This window comes from Leptopilina heterotoma, unplaced genomic scaffold (assembly GCF_015476425.1).
Source record: "Leptopilina heterotoma isolate Lh14 unplaced genomic scaffold, ASM1547642v1 Lhet_209, whole genome shotgun sequence".
Taxonomy (NCBI): Eukaryota; Metazoa; Arthropoda; class Insecta; order Hymenoptera; family Figitidae; genus Leptopilina; species Leptopilina heterotoma.
The window spans coordinates 2,156,422-2,173,941 of NW_025110924.1; the positions used below are offsets into that span (position 1 = coordinate 2,156,422).

A 17,520-nucleotide genomic window follows, 5' to 3' on the forward strand; every position below is an offset into this window, starting at 1 on the left:
TTTTTTATTGAAAATTTTTGTAATATATTTTACAAAAAATATTTTTTATAAAAAGTACTTACATAAATTACAGATTGCAAATGAAAATTAAAAACTTAAATTTTTGATTTAGAAATTTCATAATTAATTATTTCATAGAAACATAATTATTATAATAAAAAATTTTTTTTGAAAAAGAAATAAATAAATTCCGTTCATTCGAAAGTTGAGAACTTTAGGATCATTAATTTTTATTTATTTTGTTAATAAGTCCAAACAGTATTTTATATTATTTAATAAATTTTTAATAATTTACATAAAATTTAAATAATTTACATAAAATTCAAATAATTTGGATAAAATACATTTTTTCCTTTTAATTGAAAATTTAAAACATTTTTAAAGTACCTTCTCATTATCTATAAAAGATATTTTATAGTAATGTCAGTGATTAATGTCGTGATGGTATATCAGATTAAAGTACAATATTACACGAATAGTGATTTCATTTGTCCTGAAGTGAACAATTTTCCAAACAGAGAAACTGATTTATTTTTAATTATATAAGTGATAAATTGTTTAAAAATCAATTATTTACAATGAGTATTATGAAAATAAGTATTATTTATTAATTGTAATAGAACTGACAAATTGTTAAATATTTTACAATTTTCCACACTTATTTTAATATTACTTGCTCAATTTTTTAAAATCGTTTTTATCATTATTCTTTTTGAAAGGAAAGAATATTCTTTTCCAAAAAGGAAAAATTATTCCCTTTCGAGAAGAAAACGTTTTTATTTTATTTTTTTTTAAAGAAAAGTATTCTTCCTTAAAAAGCGAAAATTTATGCTTTTTTTAAAATGAAAATTTGATTTTAAACATTTAATTTTGTAAAAATTTTAAATAGACATTTTAAAAATAAGTTTGAATGTTTGAATGTAAGTACAAGAAATTAAGGGGAAAAACCAAAAATGTTTGTATTAAGACTTTAAGAGTGATGTTATTGTTGTTAAAAGTTTTAAAATTACCATACAACATATCCATCGAAATGAATGATATCAGATTCATAAAATATATTTGATACTATGCCAGAGCCGGCACAAAAATACTGCTTTTAAAATGAAAAAATAAGAGGTTCGTTATCTGCCGGTTAATATCGATCGAATGACTGATTTTGTTTTTTCAATTTTGTCACTGTCCAGTTATTCACAGTGACACTAAAAAGCAAACAAAAAAATCATCGTGCTATTCGATTTATTATTTACAAATAATTAATGAACCAGAAATTTGCCACATTTCTTCTCTTCCATCTATTCTAACATTCTATTCTCTTCCATATTCTACGAAATATTGTTTAAAAAATATTTTTAAAATTATAAATATTTATTAACGCCGCTATTGTTGTTTTTACTCTCTAAATCTGAATCAGTTAAAAATTTCCACTGATTTTAATTATACCGCCTTTTTTTTGCTTTTGAATCAGTAAAAATTATTTATTCACCAGTAAATAATTTTCTATGATAAATCAGTTAATTTTAACTAATTTAGGATAAAAAAATTTTTTTTTCCGGGTAAATTAGTTAATTTTAACTAAAAAAATTGTTTTGACTGATAATCGGTAAATTTTTAATTTTGACTGATTCAAAAGCAAAAACATCGCTATTATTTGAAATCAGTTAAATTTTCAACTATTTTAAATTTGAAGAGTAGAGAATTTGAATTACAAGACTTATTTTATGAACAAAGACAATAGTCGAGAAAAGAAAAAAAAAATTAATTTCTTCCTTCATCTCTCCAATTTTATATTGTCAGAAAAAAAATTTTTTTATTTTTTATTACAGTATCTATTAGATATATATCATAAATTAGTATTATCAACATAATTGTTAGCTGGATCGTGGGACGCAGATAATTAGCCCCTATTATGTATACATTAAGGGAATAATAGGCAATCATTAAATATTGCATTAGAGAATTCGAGAGGTAAAAGTTGCCCTCTCCATCTCTCTTACATTTTCTCTCTATTCCATTAATCATCAGTTTTTATCTCGAGATTTATTTCAAGAAATAAAAACTGTCAACTAAACACAGTAGTACAATTATAAAAAAAAAAGAAAATAAATAGATAATAAAAAACAGATAGTTTGTGACATATTAATTATACAAAAAAAAAATTTTGTAAAGAAATACAAAATTAAACGCAAAATGGATTTTTGGTAGCAAAAAGAAAAAAAAAGAAAAAAAAATAATTCGGCCCCAACGAAAAATAAAAATTCACTTTTTGGGAGTATAAAACATTTATTTATTATTAGAGAAATTATAAATAAATTGATAAAATAAGTATATAATATAAATTGATTAACAAAATTTATATAATTTGATTGATTGTTGAATGTGAAGAAGCTAAATGTACTCTTGCACTATTCATTACAAAAAAATGAAAAACAAAAAAAAACTGATAAAAATGTGTAATGCCTTTGAGAGAGATAATATATACTTTCGATGTTATCGATTATAAAATTAATAGAAATTATAGAACCGCGTTAAAAATAATAGCAAAGAAATGAAAAGGTTTATCAATGTTTCTTCTGCCGGTGCTTTTAAATTACATTTATTTTTTTTTCTTTGTTTTATTTTTCATTTACTTATTTATTTTTAGTAATTATTTTTTTAATAAATTTTATATCTATTTATTTATTTTTGGTTCTTTTATTTATTTATTCTTTATTCTTTTAATTATTTATCGGTTAATAATTATCACGATTATTAACCATTGTTTCGGTGTGTATGTCAAAAACACACGCATTTTTTTATAAAACATCATTTTAAATTATTTATTATACACTTATATATATAAAAAAATATATATATGCAGAAGGCGAAATATAAAAAAGTGTTTCATTAAAAAAAAAATATGTATTTACATGTACGAATGCATAAATGTTGAGAATGAAAGTAAAAATAATATTAATAATAATATTAATATAATAAATATAATAAGTGTAATCGTATATCGTCTATGTGTAAAACAGTTTGTTTGCGTGAGCATGGATATTTTTATTATTTTATACACCTTGCATATACGCATAAAAGAAATCATGTTTACAACATTTCAACGTAAATTGTCATATCGTCAAAAAAAAAAAAAAAAAAAAAAATGCCATCACATGGAAATGGATCGATTTACACTATAACGATATAAGCAGTTTTTTGTCAATAAATATAAAAATTTCTCAGACATTATTCTCTTTCTAATATACGCCCTTTTTTCTAGTGATATTTATTTTATTTTTTCAATTAATATTCTCTATATTAAAATATTTATTTTCTATTATATTTTCAAGTGAAAAACACTTAACAACTGGAAAAGTTACAAATTTCAGTAATTTTAGTGAAATATTTAGTTCCTTTAGGGAATACTTTCGTTATTTTAGAGAAACTTGTCGCTGCTCCGGGTAAAGCTTCTTTTCGTGTTAAAAAAAAATTCTGATCAGTTCTTAATTATAATATTGAACATTAATTAAATTAATTAATTTTCTATTAATTTATAGGCTTCGCACTCATCTACTAAAACCTACTATTTACTACTTTTTTTTTCTTGAAAACTTTAATAAAATTCTTATTAATTATTAGTATATTTATTATTTTTGTTTTAAATATAGTTTTTCCTATTTATTTAATATTTTTCTGTAGACAGTATATTTATTTTTAAGGGAGAAAAAATAGTTAATATTTACACATTATTTCAGATCTTCGAGAAATAATTTATTTGTCTACAAAATATCAATTAGTAGTAACGATGTTTTAAGCTATCAAGTTCCTCATTGAGAATTAATAACAATAAAACGACGAGTAATAATAATAATACTATAGAGGAAGCAGCTATTATCAAATACATGTTTGATACAATTCTTTGTAACAAATTCAAGATTAATTACACGATTGCAGTGAAGCTCGAGTGTGAATAGGTAATCACTTTTGATTAGATATCAAATAATGAAAGTCATTTAATGTGAAATGATGAATAAACCTTGAAATTATTTTCCTTGATATTCTGAAAATTTTGGTTTTTTTTCTTTTTTTTTGAAAAAGCAGGTCAACAAGAATTTCGTATATAAATTACGTTGGAAATAAAAATCTTTTTCATAAGCTCAAAAATGTTGTTTGTGTCAATATTGATGTTTGTGAGATTGGTGGTGGCGTATCACAATCCTCATTATGTGCCAGGCCATGACACAATGGTCCATCTCTTCGAGTGGAAATGGAAAGATATTGCTGATGAGTGTGAAAAATTTTTGGGGCCAGTCGGTTATGGTGGTGTACAGGTACCTAATTATTAATTAATTGATAATTCATTTTATTTTATTTTTGACATTAAAAAATTGAAGTATATAAAAATATTTCTATTTTTTATTAGGAAAAAAGTAATTTTTGCTAAAAGATTAGAAATTCTTCGCACCTTATTTTTAATTTCATTTAATTTTCGTAATTAAGGATTAAAATAAAAAAATAAACTTATTTTTAATTAGAGTAGAGTAGAGTTTCGATTCTTTTGTCCTTTTTTGATGTTGATGCAAATTTGGAAAAGAATTTTATTTCAATTATTGCAAATAATTGAATTCCATCGGAAAATTTTACTATTTACAAAAATAATTGAATTCCTGTGAAAAATTTTAATATTTCTCAAAATAATTGAATTGTTCTTAAGAATTTTATTGAAATTTTCAAAAATATTATTGACTTCTTGTGAAGAATTTTATTGCAATTTTTGAAAATAATTGAATTCTTGCGCAAATATTTATTATTTTTAAAAATTAAAATTGTATTCTTGCGAAGTATTATAATAATTTTTAAAAATAATTGTAATCCTGAGAAGAATTGTAATATTTAAAAAAATAATTGAATTATTAGAATTTTTGAAAAAAAAATTGAATTCCTACGCAGAAATGTAATATTTCTGAAAATAATTGAATTTCTACTCAGATTTTTATTATTTTAAAAAATAATTGAATTCCTACACAGATTTTTATTATTTTAAAAAATAATTGAATTCTTGCGAACTATTTTATTGAAATTTATGAATATAATTGAATTCCTGCGCAAAATTTAACTATTTATGAAAATAATTGAAATTTTGGAAAGAATTTAAAAAATTTTTGAAAATAATTGTAATTCTGAGAAGAATTTTAATATTTACAAAAGTAATTGAATTATTAGAATTTTTGAAAAAAAAATTGAATTCCTACGCAGAAATTTAATATTTCTGAAAATAATTGAATTCCTACTCAGATTTTTATTATTTTAAAAAATAATTGAATTCCTACACAGATTTTATTGAAATTTATGAAAATAATTGAATTCCTGCGCAAAATTGTACTTTTCATGAAAATAATTGAAATCTTGGAATGAATTTAAAAAATTTTCGGAAATAATTGAAATTCTAAGATGAATTTTTGTACTTACAAAAAAAGAATTTTAAAAGAAATTTTTAAAAGAATTTTAATGCAATTCTTGAAAGAAAATTAATTCATACGCAGAATTTTAATATTTTTGAAAATAATTGAATTCCTTCACAGAATATTATTATTTATGAAAATAATGAAAATATTGCAATGAATTTTATAAAAATTTTTTAAAAATGAAACTTTCAAGCTGAAGTTATTTAAAATTTGAAGTTTATAACTGAAAATAAAAAATTTCGTAATTAACCTATGAATAATAATAATAGTAATAAATTGAATAGCGCGTAAATTTTACTAGTTAACTCTGAACAATTCAATTTCTTTAAAAATTTTAATGGAAATTTATTTTTTTTTAATAAGTTGAATTTTAGAGTATAAAATTAATCAAAAAATTATGAATAATCAAAATTTCGTTAAATAGTATTGTAAACCATTCAATTATTCGAGAAGTTACAGATAAATTTTTTAGAAATAAGAACAAAAATAATTTTAATGTCAAATTAATTTTTCTTTCAAATGAAAATATTAAAATTGAATTCTGAAAAAAATATCTCAAAATTATTTAATTACCTACAAAAAAATATTAGTTAAAAATTCGAGGAAATAATTGAATTTTGGAGAAGTTGCTTTATCTATTGTTTGAAATAATAAAAAATTAAGAAGTAATTAGGAATTAATTATGAAAAATTGACAAACAATATTATAAATGTCATAAAATTTGTATTAAAATTAATTTTATATTTTAAAGAACTTTATTATGATTTTTTAAAAATAATCTTGTTTTTGAAGAAGTACGAGAAAAAATGTTTCGAAAGTAGTTGAATTTTGCAAAAACTAACAATTGAAATTATTATCGGAATAAGGAAAAATGTCAGGAAAATACAAAATAAATTTTTTGTGTTAATCCAAAATAAAGAAAACGTCATTTCTTCGTCGTAAAGTCAATCCAAGGTGTGAGCTGATAAAACAGTTCAATATTTTTAATATAAAAAACCCAAATGTCATTATTTTCCCGTGACTTTTTCACCCCACTCTACTCTACTAAAAGTTTAGAAAAGTTTTAACTATAATTACTAATCGTCTAATTTAATTTTCATAATTAAAAATTGAAATAAATACATTTATTTTGAACTAGAAAATAAAAAAAAAATATTAATTTTATTTTTATTTAGTAAAATTTTAGAAAAGTCATTTTAAATTGAATGGTTATTTTAGAAACAGAAAATTTTTAAAGAAATTATTACCTGTTTTTTTTACTCGTTCGGCTATCAATTCTCTGCTAAAAAGTGTCTTCTTCTTTTTTATTATTTTTTTTTCGTTTTCTAAATTCAGGTTTCGCCCATTCAAGAAAATGTTATCGTCGCAAATAGACCGTGGTGGGAGCGTTATCAGCCGATAAGTTACAAGTGGAAAACAAGATCTGGAGATGAGAATGATTTCAAAATAATGGTACACAGGTGTAATCGAGCAGGAGTGAGAATTTACGTTGATATTATTTTGAATCACATGACTGGCGATCAGCCAATTAATTTAGGAACAGGAGGCTCAACAGCTGATACGAAAAATTTGAATTATCCAGCTGTACCTTATGGGCCCAATAATTTTCATTCAAAGTGCGAGGTTAATAACTACACAGATGCTGATAATGTCAGGAATTGTCAGCTTGTAGGTTTACATGACCTAGATCAGTCTCAGGAATATGTTAGAAATAAAATGATAGATTTTATGAATGCTGCTATTGACGTTGGCGTTGCTGGATTCCGGTTTGTACTTTTTGTTATTAATCAAGATTTTTCCACAGAAAATATAAAAAAAAATATTTTTATATGAAAATTATTTTATTTGTAGTTTTTTTCTGTTTGCAATGAAATAAAATAATAATTTTTAATCGTAATAAATATTTTTTAATGCGAAAAAATACTTAAATGAATTAAATAATCGGTTTGATTATTATTTATTTAATTACAGTATTGATGCTGCAAAGCACATGTCGCCGAAGGATTTAAAGCAAATTTTCTCGAAATTGAAAAATTTACCTAAAGACGAAGGATTTTCCGAAGGTTCTCGACCATTTATCTTTCAAGAAGTGATAGATTATGGTGGTGAGAAAATTTCCACAAAGGAATATAATGAATTGGGAGTTGTTACGGAATTTAAATATGGCTCTGAATTGAGTAATGTAGTTAGAGGAAATAATGCTTTGAAATGGTTGGTCAACTGGGGCGAAGCATGGGCACTATTACCATCGAAGGATGCTCTCGTCTTTATTGATAATCACGACACTCAACGTAACAGAAACTCTATTTTAACATACAAAGACTCGAAATTATACAAGGTTTTTATATTTTTCTTAATTTAATTAATATTTTTCTCATATTTTCTTTATTTTCTTCGATTTTTTTTGCTTTTAAGAAATAGAGACAATGGAAAATAAAAACTTACATTACAAAAGAGAAAAGAACTTTTTATGTATTTTTTATTTTTTTATTTCATTTATTTATTTTTTGAAAAATTTTGAAGATAAAAAGGTTAAAGATTACTTTTTTTTAATGCGCGTTACAAAGTAGAAAAAATAGAAAAAATGGAAAAAATATTAAGAAATAAAAACTATAAAAATAAACTATAAAAGAAGCAAATAAAATATAGAAAATAGGAAAAATAGAGAAAATAGAAAAAACAGAAAAAATTAGAAAATAGAAAAAAATTAGAAAATTGGAAAATAAAAATATTATAAAAACAAGAAAATAGAAAAACTTGAAATTTAAAAAAATAGAATAAATAAGAAAATACAAAAAATGTGAAAAAATAAAAAGAATTAGAAAATAGGAAAATGAAAAAATATGGAAAATAGAAAAAATGAAAAATACAAAAAATTAGAAAATAAGAAAATATAATAAATAGAAAAAATTAGAAAATTGAAAAATAAAAAAATAGAAAATAGAAAAAATTAGAAAATAGAAAATGAAAAAATACTGAAAATAAAAAAGAAAAAAAATTAAAAATTGAAAAAATAGAAACAAAAATGGAAAAACATAGAAAATAGAAAAAATGAAACAGAAAAAATTAGAAAATAAGAAAATAGAAAAAATTAGAATATTGGAAAATAAAAAAATAGAAAAAAATAGAAAATAGAAAAAATACAAAAAATAAGAAAAAGTTAAAAATTAAAAAATAAAAAATCCAAAAAATAGAAATTAGAAACAAATAAAAAACAGAAAAGATAGAAAAAATAAGAAAAAGTTAGAAAATTGTAAAATAAAAAAATACATAAAATAGAAATTAGAAACAAATAGAAAATAGAAAAAATAGAAAAAATTAGAAAATAGAAACAAAATTGGAAAAATATAGAAAATAGAAAAAAATAAAAAATAGAAAGAATTAGAAAATTGGAAAATAAAAAAAAAGAAAAAATTAGATAACAAAAAAATACAAAAAATAGAAAAAGTTAGAAAATTGGAAAATAAAAAAATACAAAAAATAAATTAGAAATAATTAGAATAAATTAGAAATTAGAAACAAATAGAATAAATAGAAAAAATTAGAAAATAGAAACAAAAATGGAAATCATAGAAAAGTGAAATAAATGTAAAATGAAAAAAAATTAGAAAATAAAAAAATACAAAAAATAGAGAAAAAAATTAAAAAATTAGAAGATTGAGAAATAAAAAATAGAAAATAGAAAAAAATGGAAAGAATTAGAAAATAGAAAAAATAGAAAAAAATGGAAGATAGAAAAGATTAGAAAATTAAAAAATACAAAAATACAAAAATACAAAAAATAGAAATTAGAAACTAGGAAAATAAAAAATAGAAAAAATTAGAAACTAGAAAAAGATAAAATAGAAAATTAAAAAAAACAAATTCACAGGTGGCCGTTGCATTCATGTTGGCTCACACATACGGCATTCCTCGCGTAATGAGCTCCTTCAGTTTCACTGAGTTCAATACTGGACCGCCGGCTGATAAGAATGAGAATATTATTTCACCTGATATAAGAGCAGACAACACGTGTGGCAATGGTTGGATTTGCGAGCATCGATGGCGTGAAATTTATAATATGGCCAAATTCCGCAATGCAGTAAAAGGCACAAACATTGAATCGTGGTGGGACAACGGAAACTATCAGATTAGCTTCTGTCGCGGGAATATTGGCTTTTTCGCCATTAATCTCGAGAAACACGATTTAAATCGAGTACTTCGCGTTTGTCTTCCGGCTGGCGTTTATTGTGACGTTATTTCCGGCGATTTACAAAATGGTCACTGCACTGGCAAAAAAGTCCACGTCAATCAAAACGGTGAGGCGAACATTCAAATAAAACATGACGAATTCGACGGTGTTCTTGCAATTCAACGAAATGTAAGTAACAATTTATTTTTATTAACTCTTAATTATTTTTTTTTATAATTTTATTTTTATTTTCCTTGGTAAATTAATAATATACCTAATAATTAAAAAAAATTAAATAAAAAAGTAATATAACAGTTAAAGTATTAATTATTAATTAATCAATTAATCAATTAACTATTAATTAATCAATTAATCAATTAACTATTAATTAATTATTCGCAATTAATTGAGTAAATAAGCGAATAATTAATTAATAATTAATTGTTCGCTATTAATTGATTAATGAACTATTAATTTATTATTAGTTGATAGTTAATTAGTTAACTATTATTTAACTACTAATTAATTATTAGTTATTAATTGATTAACTATTAATTTATTATTAGTTCTTAATAAATTAGTTAACTATTATTTAAATACTAATTAAATATTAATTAATAAATAATAAATTATTAAAGAATTAAATTAATTGTTAATTAATCTCCTCTCGGACGTTAGAGTTATGATTATAATTAAAACCACTTTTTCTTATTTTTCAGGTAAGAGAATAAAATTCAAATCTCACTGTGATTTATGGAAATACTCAAGAGAACAAAAATAGTATTTTTTAACAAGTTTATTTTAACAGAAACAAAGTGTATGTATATTGTGTTTTTCTCTTTTCACCATTAATTTCTACTATACATAATATGATCCGTTAATCATAAAAATTATACACGACAAATTTGTGAAAACAAATCGATTTTACAAAAAAAAAAAAAAAAATGCAAAAAAAATGCAAAAAAATAGAAAAGAAAAGAAAATTACAAAGAAAAGAGTGAAAGACAAAAGAAGACATGGAGCGGAAATTATAATATATAGGAAAATTATAGAGAAAGAATTATCACAAAATAGCCGCAACACTTTTCATTCTAGCATCCATTCCATCTTTTCATATACGTTTCTTCTTTTTTTAACAAATTTTTCTTTACAGTTTCATTATTAAAAATTCGTTTAAAGTTAATTTTAAGGATTAATTTGAAATATTAACTTTTTAAAATTCATTTAAGGAATTAAATTTTTGAAATTAATTGAAAGAATTAATTTTTTTAAATTAATGCATAAAGAATTAAAGTTTTTTAAAGAAATTTAAAACATTAATTTTTTACTATTAATTTCAAAAATAAATTTAAAAAATTAACTTTTTACAGTCAATAACAAAAATAAATTTAAAAAATTTAATGTTCACAATTAATTTCAAAAATTAACATTTTAAAATTACTTTAAAGCATGAACTTCGTAAAATTAATTTAAAAAATTAACTTTTTACAATTAATGTAAAGAATTAGTTTTTTAAAATTAAAGTTTAAAAATCAACGATTTAAAATTAACTTTTCAGAATTTTTCGATTTACAAATATCCTTTATCTATTTAGCCTAATGATTCTAAATAAAATACTAAAATCTCGTCTCTTTAAAAGCGCAATATAAATATTTATATGTACAGTAATATGTATATGTTAAGTAAAAGCCGCTGGGATCTTTCGCACAATTTTTTGTCCCCCATCATTTTTTTCACAAATTCACATTTTATACACAATAGTTTTAAGAAGATTATTTTTTTTTAATTATATTTTCTTTTTTTAACTACATTATACTACATTATTATAGATATATTCTACAGTTTTAAAAAAATATTTCTTGTTAAAATTATAAAGACATAGCTTTGTATTTATGAGTTTTCACTTCAGTATTTTCTTTTTTCGTTTATCAATATTTTTTTTAACAAGATATTTTCTCCTGACTTTGTAAATTGTGCGCATTTGTGTTTTTTTTTATTTTATATAATAAGTAAAAATTGCAGTTAATGTACATATTCTAAAAATACTGCTCGATTGAAACTTTTTTTTTGCAAATTGATATTTGTCACTCTATTTCTCTCACTTGAACGCACTATTTTTGTACTTTTTTTTTAACTCAGTACAAATAACATACTTTTTTTCTATTGTCTATAATTAGGTTTTAATTCTGTTAAGAATAAAGCAACTTTTAACATTTTGTAAATAAATAAGAATTTGTTACAGTTGGAAATGTAGTAAAATGTAAATTAGACAGAATTAACTAATATTGTAAGTTTATAAATTTTAAAAAGAAAAAAAATAAAAAATAAAATAATCTTTACTTTTTGCTTTTTTTGATATCTATATTTTACTTTTGAATTTTATCTGAAGAGAATTATAATTTAGTTATTCTTTTTTTTATAATTATCGTATTATAATTTATATAAAACTTGGTTAAAATATGTAAAGGAAACAACGACTTGAGCAAATTGTATGAATTATATGTTACTTTACGAACTAAAACAGTACTCCAGTGATTAATTATTGCACGTGGATTATTTTCTTTTCTTTTTAATTTAGTTAATATTTTAACATTCTTCATTTACAAACAGACATTCTTACTTTGCAGGCATTCTTAAATTTTTTTAATTGTCACCGACTCATTTCTTTTTTTCTGTAAAATTTTTCAACGTTCAAATGAATGAAATTTTTTGTTTATTTAATTAGACAAATTTTTTCTCGGTTTTACATTAGTAAATTTTTCTAATTCATTTTTGAAAAATTACAATATTTGGTTGCAAAATAACGTAAATTGATCATTTATTCAGGTAGGAATTTAATTTTTTCTTAATTAATATTTTTTCGTAGATTGTACCTAATATTTTTTAATAAAATATAAATTGATAGTAATGACATAAATATTGTCGTTCATTTGAAAGTTGAAAACTAGTGTAGGAATTGCGAAATGGAATCGGAGGCAAAAATTTCGTTTTTAGGTAGGTAACTAAAAAAATTATTCTACCTCTCCGCGTAACGTACGTGAGTATTTTTTCTGCGATTAAAATATCTGATATGCTCTGAGTATTCAAAAGTAATGATGCGAATATTTTTAATGATCAGTCAGAAATATGATAATAAACTAAAAATATTATACAGTGAAAATAATAGGCGATTATGAATTATTTTTTATGCACAGATGGATTTATATCATATGAATGTATATTAAGTAAATATCAATATATATTATTATATTTGAAAATATTATTTAAAAATATTTTTCAATATTAGTCAAACAAATTTGTTTCTAGATAAAATTTGCTTTATTTTAAATACGTATTTATAAATCACATTGTTATAGAATTCATTTCATCGTCTATTATATTTATTGCAATTTTTAACCCCAGACTTCATAACTGAAATTTTTTGTAACTTCATTAAAGTTTGTTATTTTTTTTAGAAATTCCTGAATACTTTTTTGATTGTTTGTTTATTTTTAATTTAATTTAATTTAATTTAAGAATAAATCATAAGAATTAATAAAGTTTCTAAAAAATTCCAATTATTTTCAAAAAGAATAATGAAATTTATCTCAGAAATTAAATTATTTATAAAATTTCATTAAAATTCTTCTGGAAAATTAAATTATTTTTTAAATTTTCAATAAAATTCTTCGAAACAATATAATAATTGTTAAAAATCAATTATATAAAATTTTAAGAAAATTCTTCGTAGAAATTCAGTTATTTTCAATATAATTTTAATAAAATTTCTAGAAAAAATTTTATTATTTAATTTCTTTTTTTCTGCGAAGAATTTCAATCCAACTTGAAAACAATTAAATTTTTTTAAAAGGAATTCAATTCTATCGAAAACATTTATAAAAATTGTATTGAAAAAATTGAACTTCACCGAAGAATTAGATTATTTTTCAAAATAATTGTCTGTTTGAGAACATTTTAATTGAATTTGTTAAAAATAATTGAATTTCTTAGAAGAACTCTATTATTTTTGAAAATAATTGAATTTCTGAGAAGAATTCTACTATTTTGTAAAGTAATTGAATTCTTGTGAAGAATTTTATTATTCTTAAAAATAATTGAATTCTTGTAAATAATTTTATTGTTAATTTTGAATATAATTGAATTTTTACGAAGAATTTTATTGACATTTTTAAAAATAATTGAATTCATAAATAATAATTAATAATTTAATTACCGAATAAGAAATTCATTTCCTTTAATTCTATTTTAAATTTTGAAAATAATTGATTTTTTTAAAAGAATTTTATTTACAATTTTTGAAAATAATTGAATTTTTGCCAATGATTTCATTGAAATTTTTCAAAATAATTGAATTTCTGCGAAAAATTTTATTAATGAAAATAATTGAATTCTTTCAAAAAATTTTATTATAACTTTTAAAAATAATTGAATTCTTTTGAAAAATTGTATTGCAAATTTTGTAAATAATTGAATTCCTATAAAGAATTTTATTATTCTTGATTAAATAATTCAATTTTCGCAAAGAATTTTATAGCAATTTTTGAAAATAATTGAATTCCTAGATAGAATTTTATTATTCTTGAAAATAATTGAATTCTTGTGAAGAATTTTATTTTTGAAAGTAATTGAATTTTTGAAAATGATTTCATTAAAATTTTTGATAATAATTGAATTCCTGCGAAGAATTTTATTAATAAAAACAATTGAATTCTTTTGAAGAATTTTATTGTAAGTTTTGTAAATAATTGAATTCTTATACAAATTTTTTTATTATTTTTGAAAATAATTTAAATACTTAATCTGAAATTATTCAGAAAGTAAAGTTGATGCTTGAAAATAATCATTCTAAATTGGAAATCAAGATTTATTTTTAAATTTAGAAGATAATTTTGTAATTTGATAAACAAAGAATATGCATTATTTTAAACACATTTTTAAATAAACAATCGTTCCAGGAACAAAACAATTTTTGGGGTAGTTGAGTACCCCATTTAGAGAGTAACTTATAAACAAGAAGTCTAGGATTAATTTTACTTTCATCTCAATTTACAATTTTCTCTTTATTAATCATCAAAATCCGAGATGAAACTAAAAAAAATATAAATATTATGAAGAAGAAGAAAAATCAGTAAATCACAGAAAATAGAAACAGATATTCTATTAGTACGTGCGTCACGCGGCAAATAGTATTCGAAAAATTCTACCATTCGTTAAGTACGGTAAATATATATCTATATATTTTTTTTTGTTTTTTTTATATAAATATACGAAATTTATGAAATTTATGAAATTTATGAAATTCATTAAAAGAAAGAATCAGGCACAAATCTTAAACGATTGCGGAAACACTTAGCATGTACGATGACAAAGGCGGAGTCTCCTATTCGGACAGAATAACAATAAAAATAATTGCTGGAGATAATGACAAAGGTCACTGCTTTATTGGCTTTTTGAAGACGACTTCCGGTTTGCGAACCGGTCGTGGAAAACGTCGTTCTATCCTAAGAGCGCGATTTGGGTCTTGCAATTCGGACCCAACTGGAGTCTCCGCCATTGTTTGTCAGTTTCCGGTGCTGTTGGGCCGCCTGCCAGGCGTTTGCGTTGCGGTCGCCGCTGCGGCTGCTGCGGCAGCGACGCTGAGCGCCGGAAGTGGTGTTTGATGGCAGTGAGCACAGTGCAGACAGACTGTGCACGCTCCTAACTTCCTGGCCAGTAACGCCCTCAACTTCAGCGCTGGACCCAATTTCATTCCCATTGGGCCCGTCAAGTGCTCCTCTGACAATAAAGGCAGCGACGCTCCGTCGATTCGGTTCTCTCGAAAATTCTGAATCAGACAAAATTTTTTCTTCTCAATTCTGAGTGTTGTTTTTTTTTTTTTACTTATTAAAAAGAACTTGAAGAATTCTTCAACAAGCAGAGTTGCCACAGTAGATTAAGCAAAGCAGATAGAAAGCAGTGGAAAGTGAAAATGCGCCAAGTGAAGGAAATTACAGGTTTTAACGAAACTACTGGAAAAATATCGAAATTTCTACAATTGCTGTAAGAAAATTCGGTTTTTTTTCCTTTTTTTATTAATTTATAACCAAAAATTCTTCTCGAATTTTTTTTGTATTATTATTTTAATTACATTCGAGTTACTATAATTTTTAAAACGAATCTTTACCATTTTTTTGTCCTGTCTCTGTATTATTAATAGTTGTATTTTAAAAAATATTTAAATAAATTCAATTGAAATTCAATTATTTTTAAAAAATTATTTCAATTTTTAAACATTAAAATGAAAAATTTTAATTATAAATCTTTTTGAGAATAATTATAATTAAATTATATTGAATTGAGTTTCAATTACTTTATAAAAAGATATTTTAAATTTGAATCATTAAAAAAAATTGTAAAAAACAATTTAATTTAACTCTTCCGAGTTTCATATATTTCCAAAAATATTTTAATTAAATTCTAATTAATTAAATTAACTTTCAATTGTTTATAAAACGATTTTAATTTTAATTCTTTAAAAATTTAACTGAAAATTAACTTTAAAGTTTTACTTAAAAATTAATATAGATATTTCATTAAAAACAATTGAATTTTTAAAAGTATTAATTAAAACCTTTTTATAATAATAAAGTGTTTTTAAGATTTTTATTGAAAATTTGAAAAATAATTGAATTTTTATATTGTTCATTAAAAATAATTGAATTTCTGAAGGATTATGATTGAAAATTTTTTAATAATTGAAATTTCAAGTAATTTACTAAAGTAAATTGAATTTTTAAGAGATTTTAATTAACTGTTTTTAAATAATTGCAATTTTGCACATTTTATTAAAGATAATTAAATTTTTGAATGATTTTAATTGCAAATTTGGAAAATAATTGCAATTTTGCACATTTTATTAAAAATAATTGAATTTTTGAAGGATCTTAATTGAAACTTTGGAAAATAATTAAATTTTTGCACAGTTTGTTAAAAATAATTGAATTTTTAAAAGCATTTAATTGAAAATTTGGAAAATAATTGCAATTTCGATTAATTTCATAAAATAAATTGAATATTTGAGAGATTTTAATTGAAATTTTTATAATTATTTGCAATTTTGCACATTTTATTAAAAATAATTGAATTTTTGAAGGATTTGAATTGAATGTTTTTAAATAATTGAAATTTTGAATAATTTTTTTAATATAATTGAATTTTTGGAGGATTTTAATTGAAAATTTTTAATTTATTAAAATTTTGAATAATTTTTTCAATATAATTGAATTTTTGAAGGATTTTGATTGAAAATTTGGAAAATAATTGAAATTTTGCACATTTTATTAAAAATAATTGAATTTTTAAAGGATTTTAATTGAAAATTTGGAAAATAATTGAATTTTTGCATAGTTTTTTTAAAAATAATCGAATTTTTGAAGGATTCTAATTGAAAATTTAAAAAATAATTGAATTTTTGAAGGTTTTTAATTGAAAATTTGGAATTTTCGAATTTAATTTGAAATTTCGAATGATTTATTGAATATAATTGAATTTTTAAAGGATTTTAGTTGAAAATTTGGAAAATAATGTCAGTTTCTCCTAATTTACTAAAAAAAATTGAATTTTTGAATTATTTTTATTGAAATCTTTAAAAATAATTGCAATTTATTACGAAGTAGCTTTAAAACTGAAAAAAGCAGCAAAAAGTAGCATTAAAACTGAAATAGCAACAAAAAGTAACTTTTAAACTCTGAAAAAAAGCAGCAAAAAGTAGTATAAAAACTGAATTATCAACAGAAAATAGCAATAATACTGAAGAAAGCAGCAAAAACGAAGAAAAATCATCTGAAAACGTAGAAACTCTAACAACTTGGATTTTTTAGAAAAATTAATCTAAAAAATAGTGTCGCATAACTAAAGCAGAAAGTATCC

General features: G+C 21.6%; 2 protein-coding genes across 4 annotated transcripts in view; one reads left to right on the plus strand and one right to left on the minus strand.

The window, feature by feature from the left end:
* The first annotated feature begins 335 nt into the window (after positions 1–335).
* On the plus strand, positions 336–10,849 carry LOC122501326 (alpha-amylase). Of its 3 annotated transcripts, none has more exons than XM_043610696.1 (7): positions 336–613; positions 3,732–3,950; positions 4,075–4,307; positions 6,777–7,207; positions 7,413–7,779; positions 9,313–9,801; positions 10,332–10,849. In XM_043610696.1, exons 3-7 carry the CDS (start codon positions 4,140–4,142, stop codon positions 10,341–10,343), a joined length of 1,467 nt encoding a protein of 488 aa, XP_043466631.1. In that variant the 5' UTR covers positions 336–613; positions 3,732–3,950; positions 4,075–4,139; the 3' UTR covers positions 10,344–10,849. The 3 variants fall into 3 exon arrangements, with proteins under 3 accessions (XP_043466631.1, XP_043466632.1, XP_043466630.1); XM_043610697.1 differs by having other exon boundaries at positions 4,078–4,307; XM_043610695.1 differs by having other exon boundaries at positions 3,732–4,307.
* A 3,566-nt stretch (positions 10,850–14,415) lies between these two features.
* LOC122501322 overlaps positions 14,416–17,520 on the minus strand; it is a 132,196-nt gene continuing 129,091 nt past the window's right edge. Inside the window, exon 6 of the mRNA XM_043610685.1 lies at positions 14,416–15,436. Within this exon, the coding sequence (XP_043466620.1) occupies positions 15,173–15,436 (264 nt within the window). The 3' untranslated portion in view covers positions 14,416–15,172. The remainder of the gene's footprint in view (positions 15,437–17,520) is intronic.

Bases quoted from the DNA above. Each gene is read 5' to 3' on its own strand.
- LOC122501326 (XM_043610695.1), top strand. From the start codon at position 4,140: ATGTTGTTTGTGTCAATATTGATGTTTGTGAGATTGGTGGTGGCGTAT. The intron at 4,308-6,776 runs GTACCTAATTAT...TTCTAAATTCAG, and splicing joins TCGGTTATGGTGGTGTACAG to GTTTCGCCCATTCAAGAAAA. The intron at 7,208-7,412 runs GTTTGTACTTTT...ATTTAATTACAG, and splicing joins GTTGGCGTTGCTGGATTCCG to TATTGATGCTGCAAAGCACA.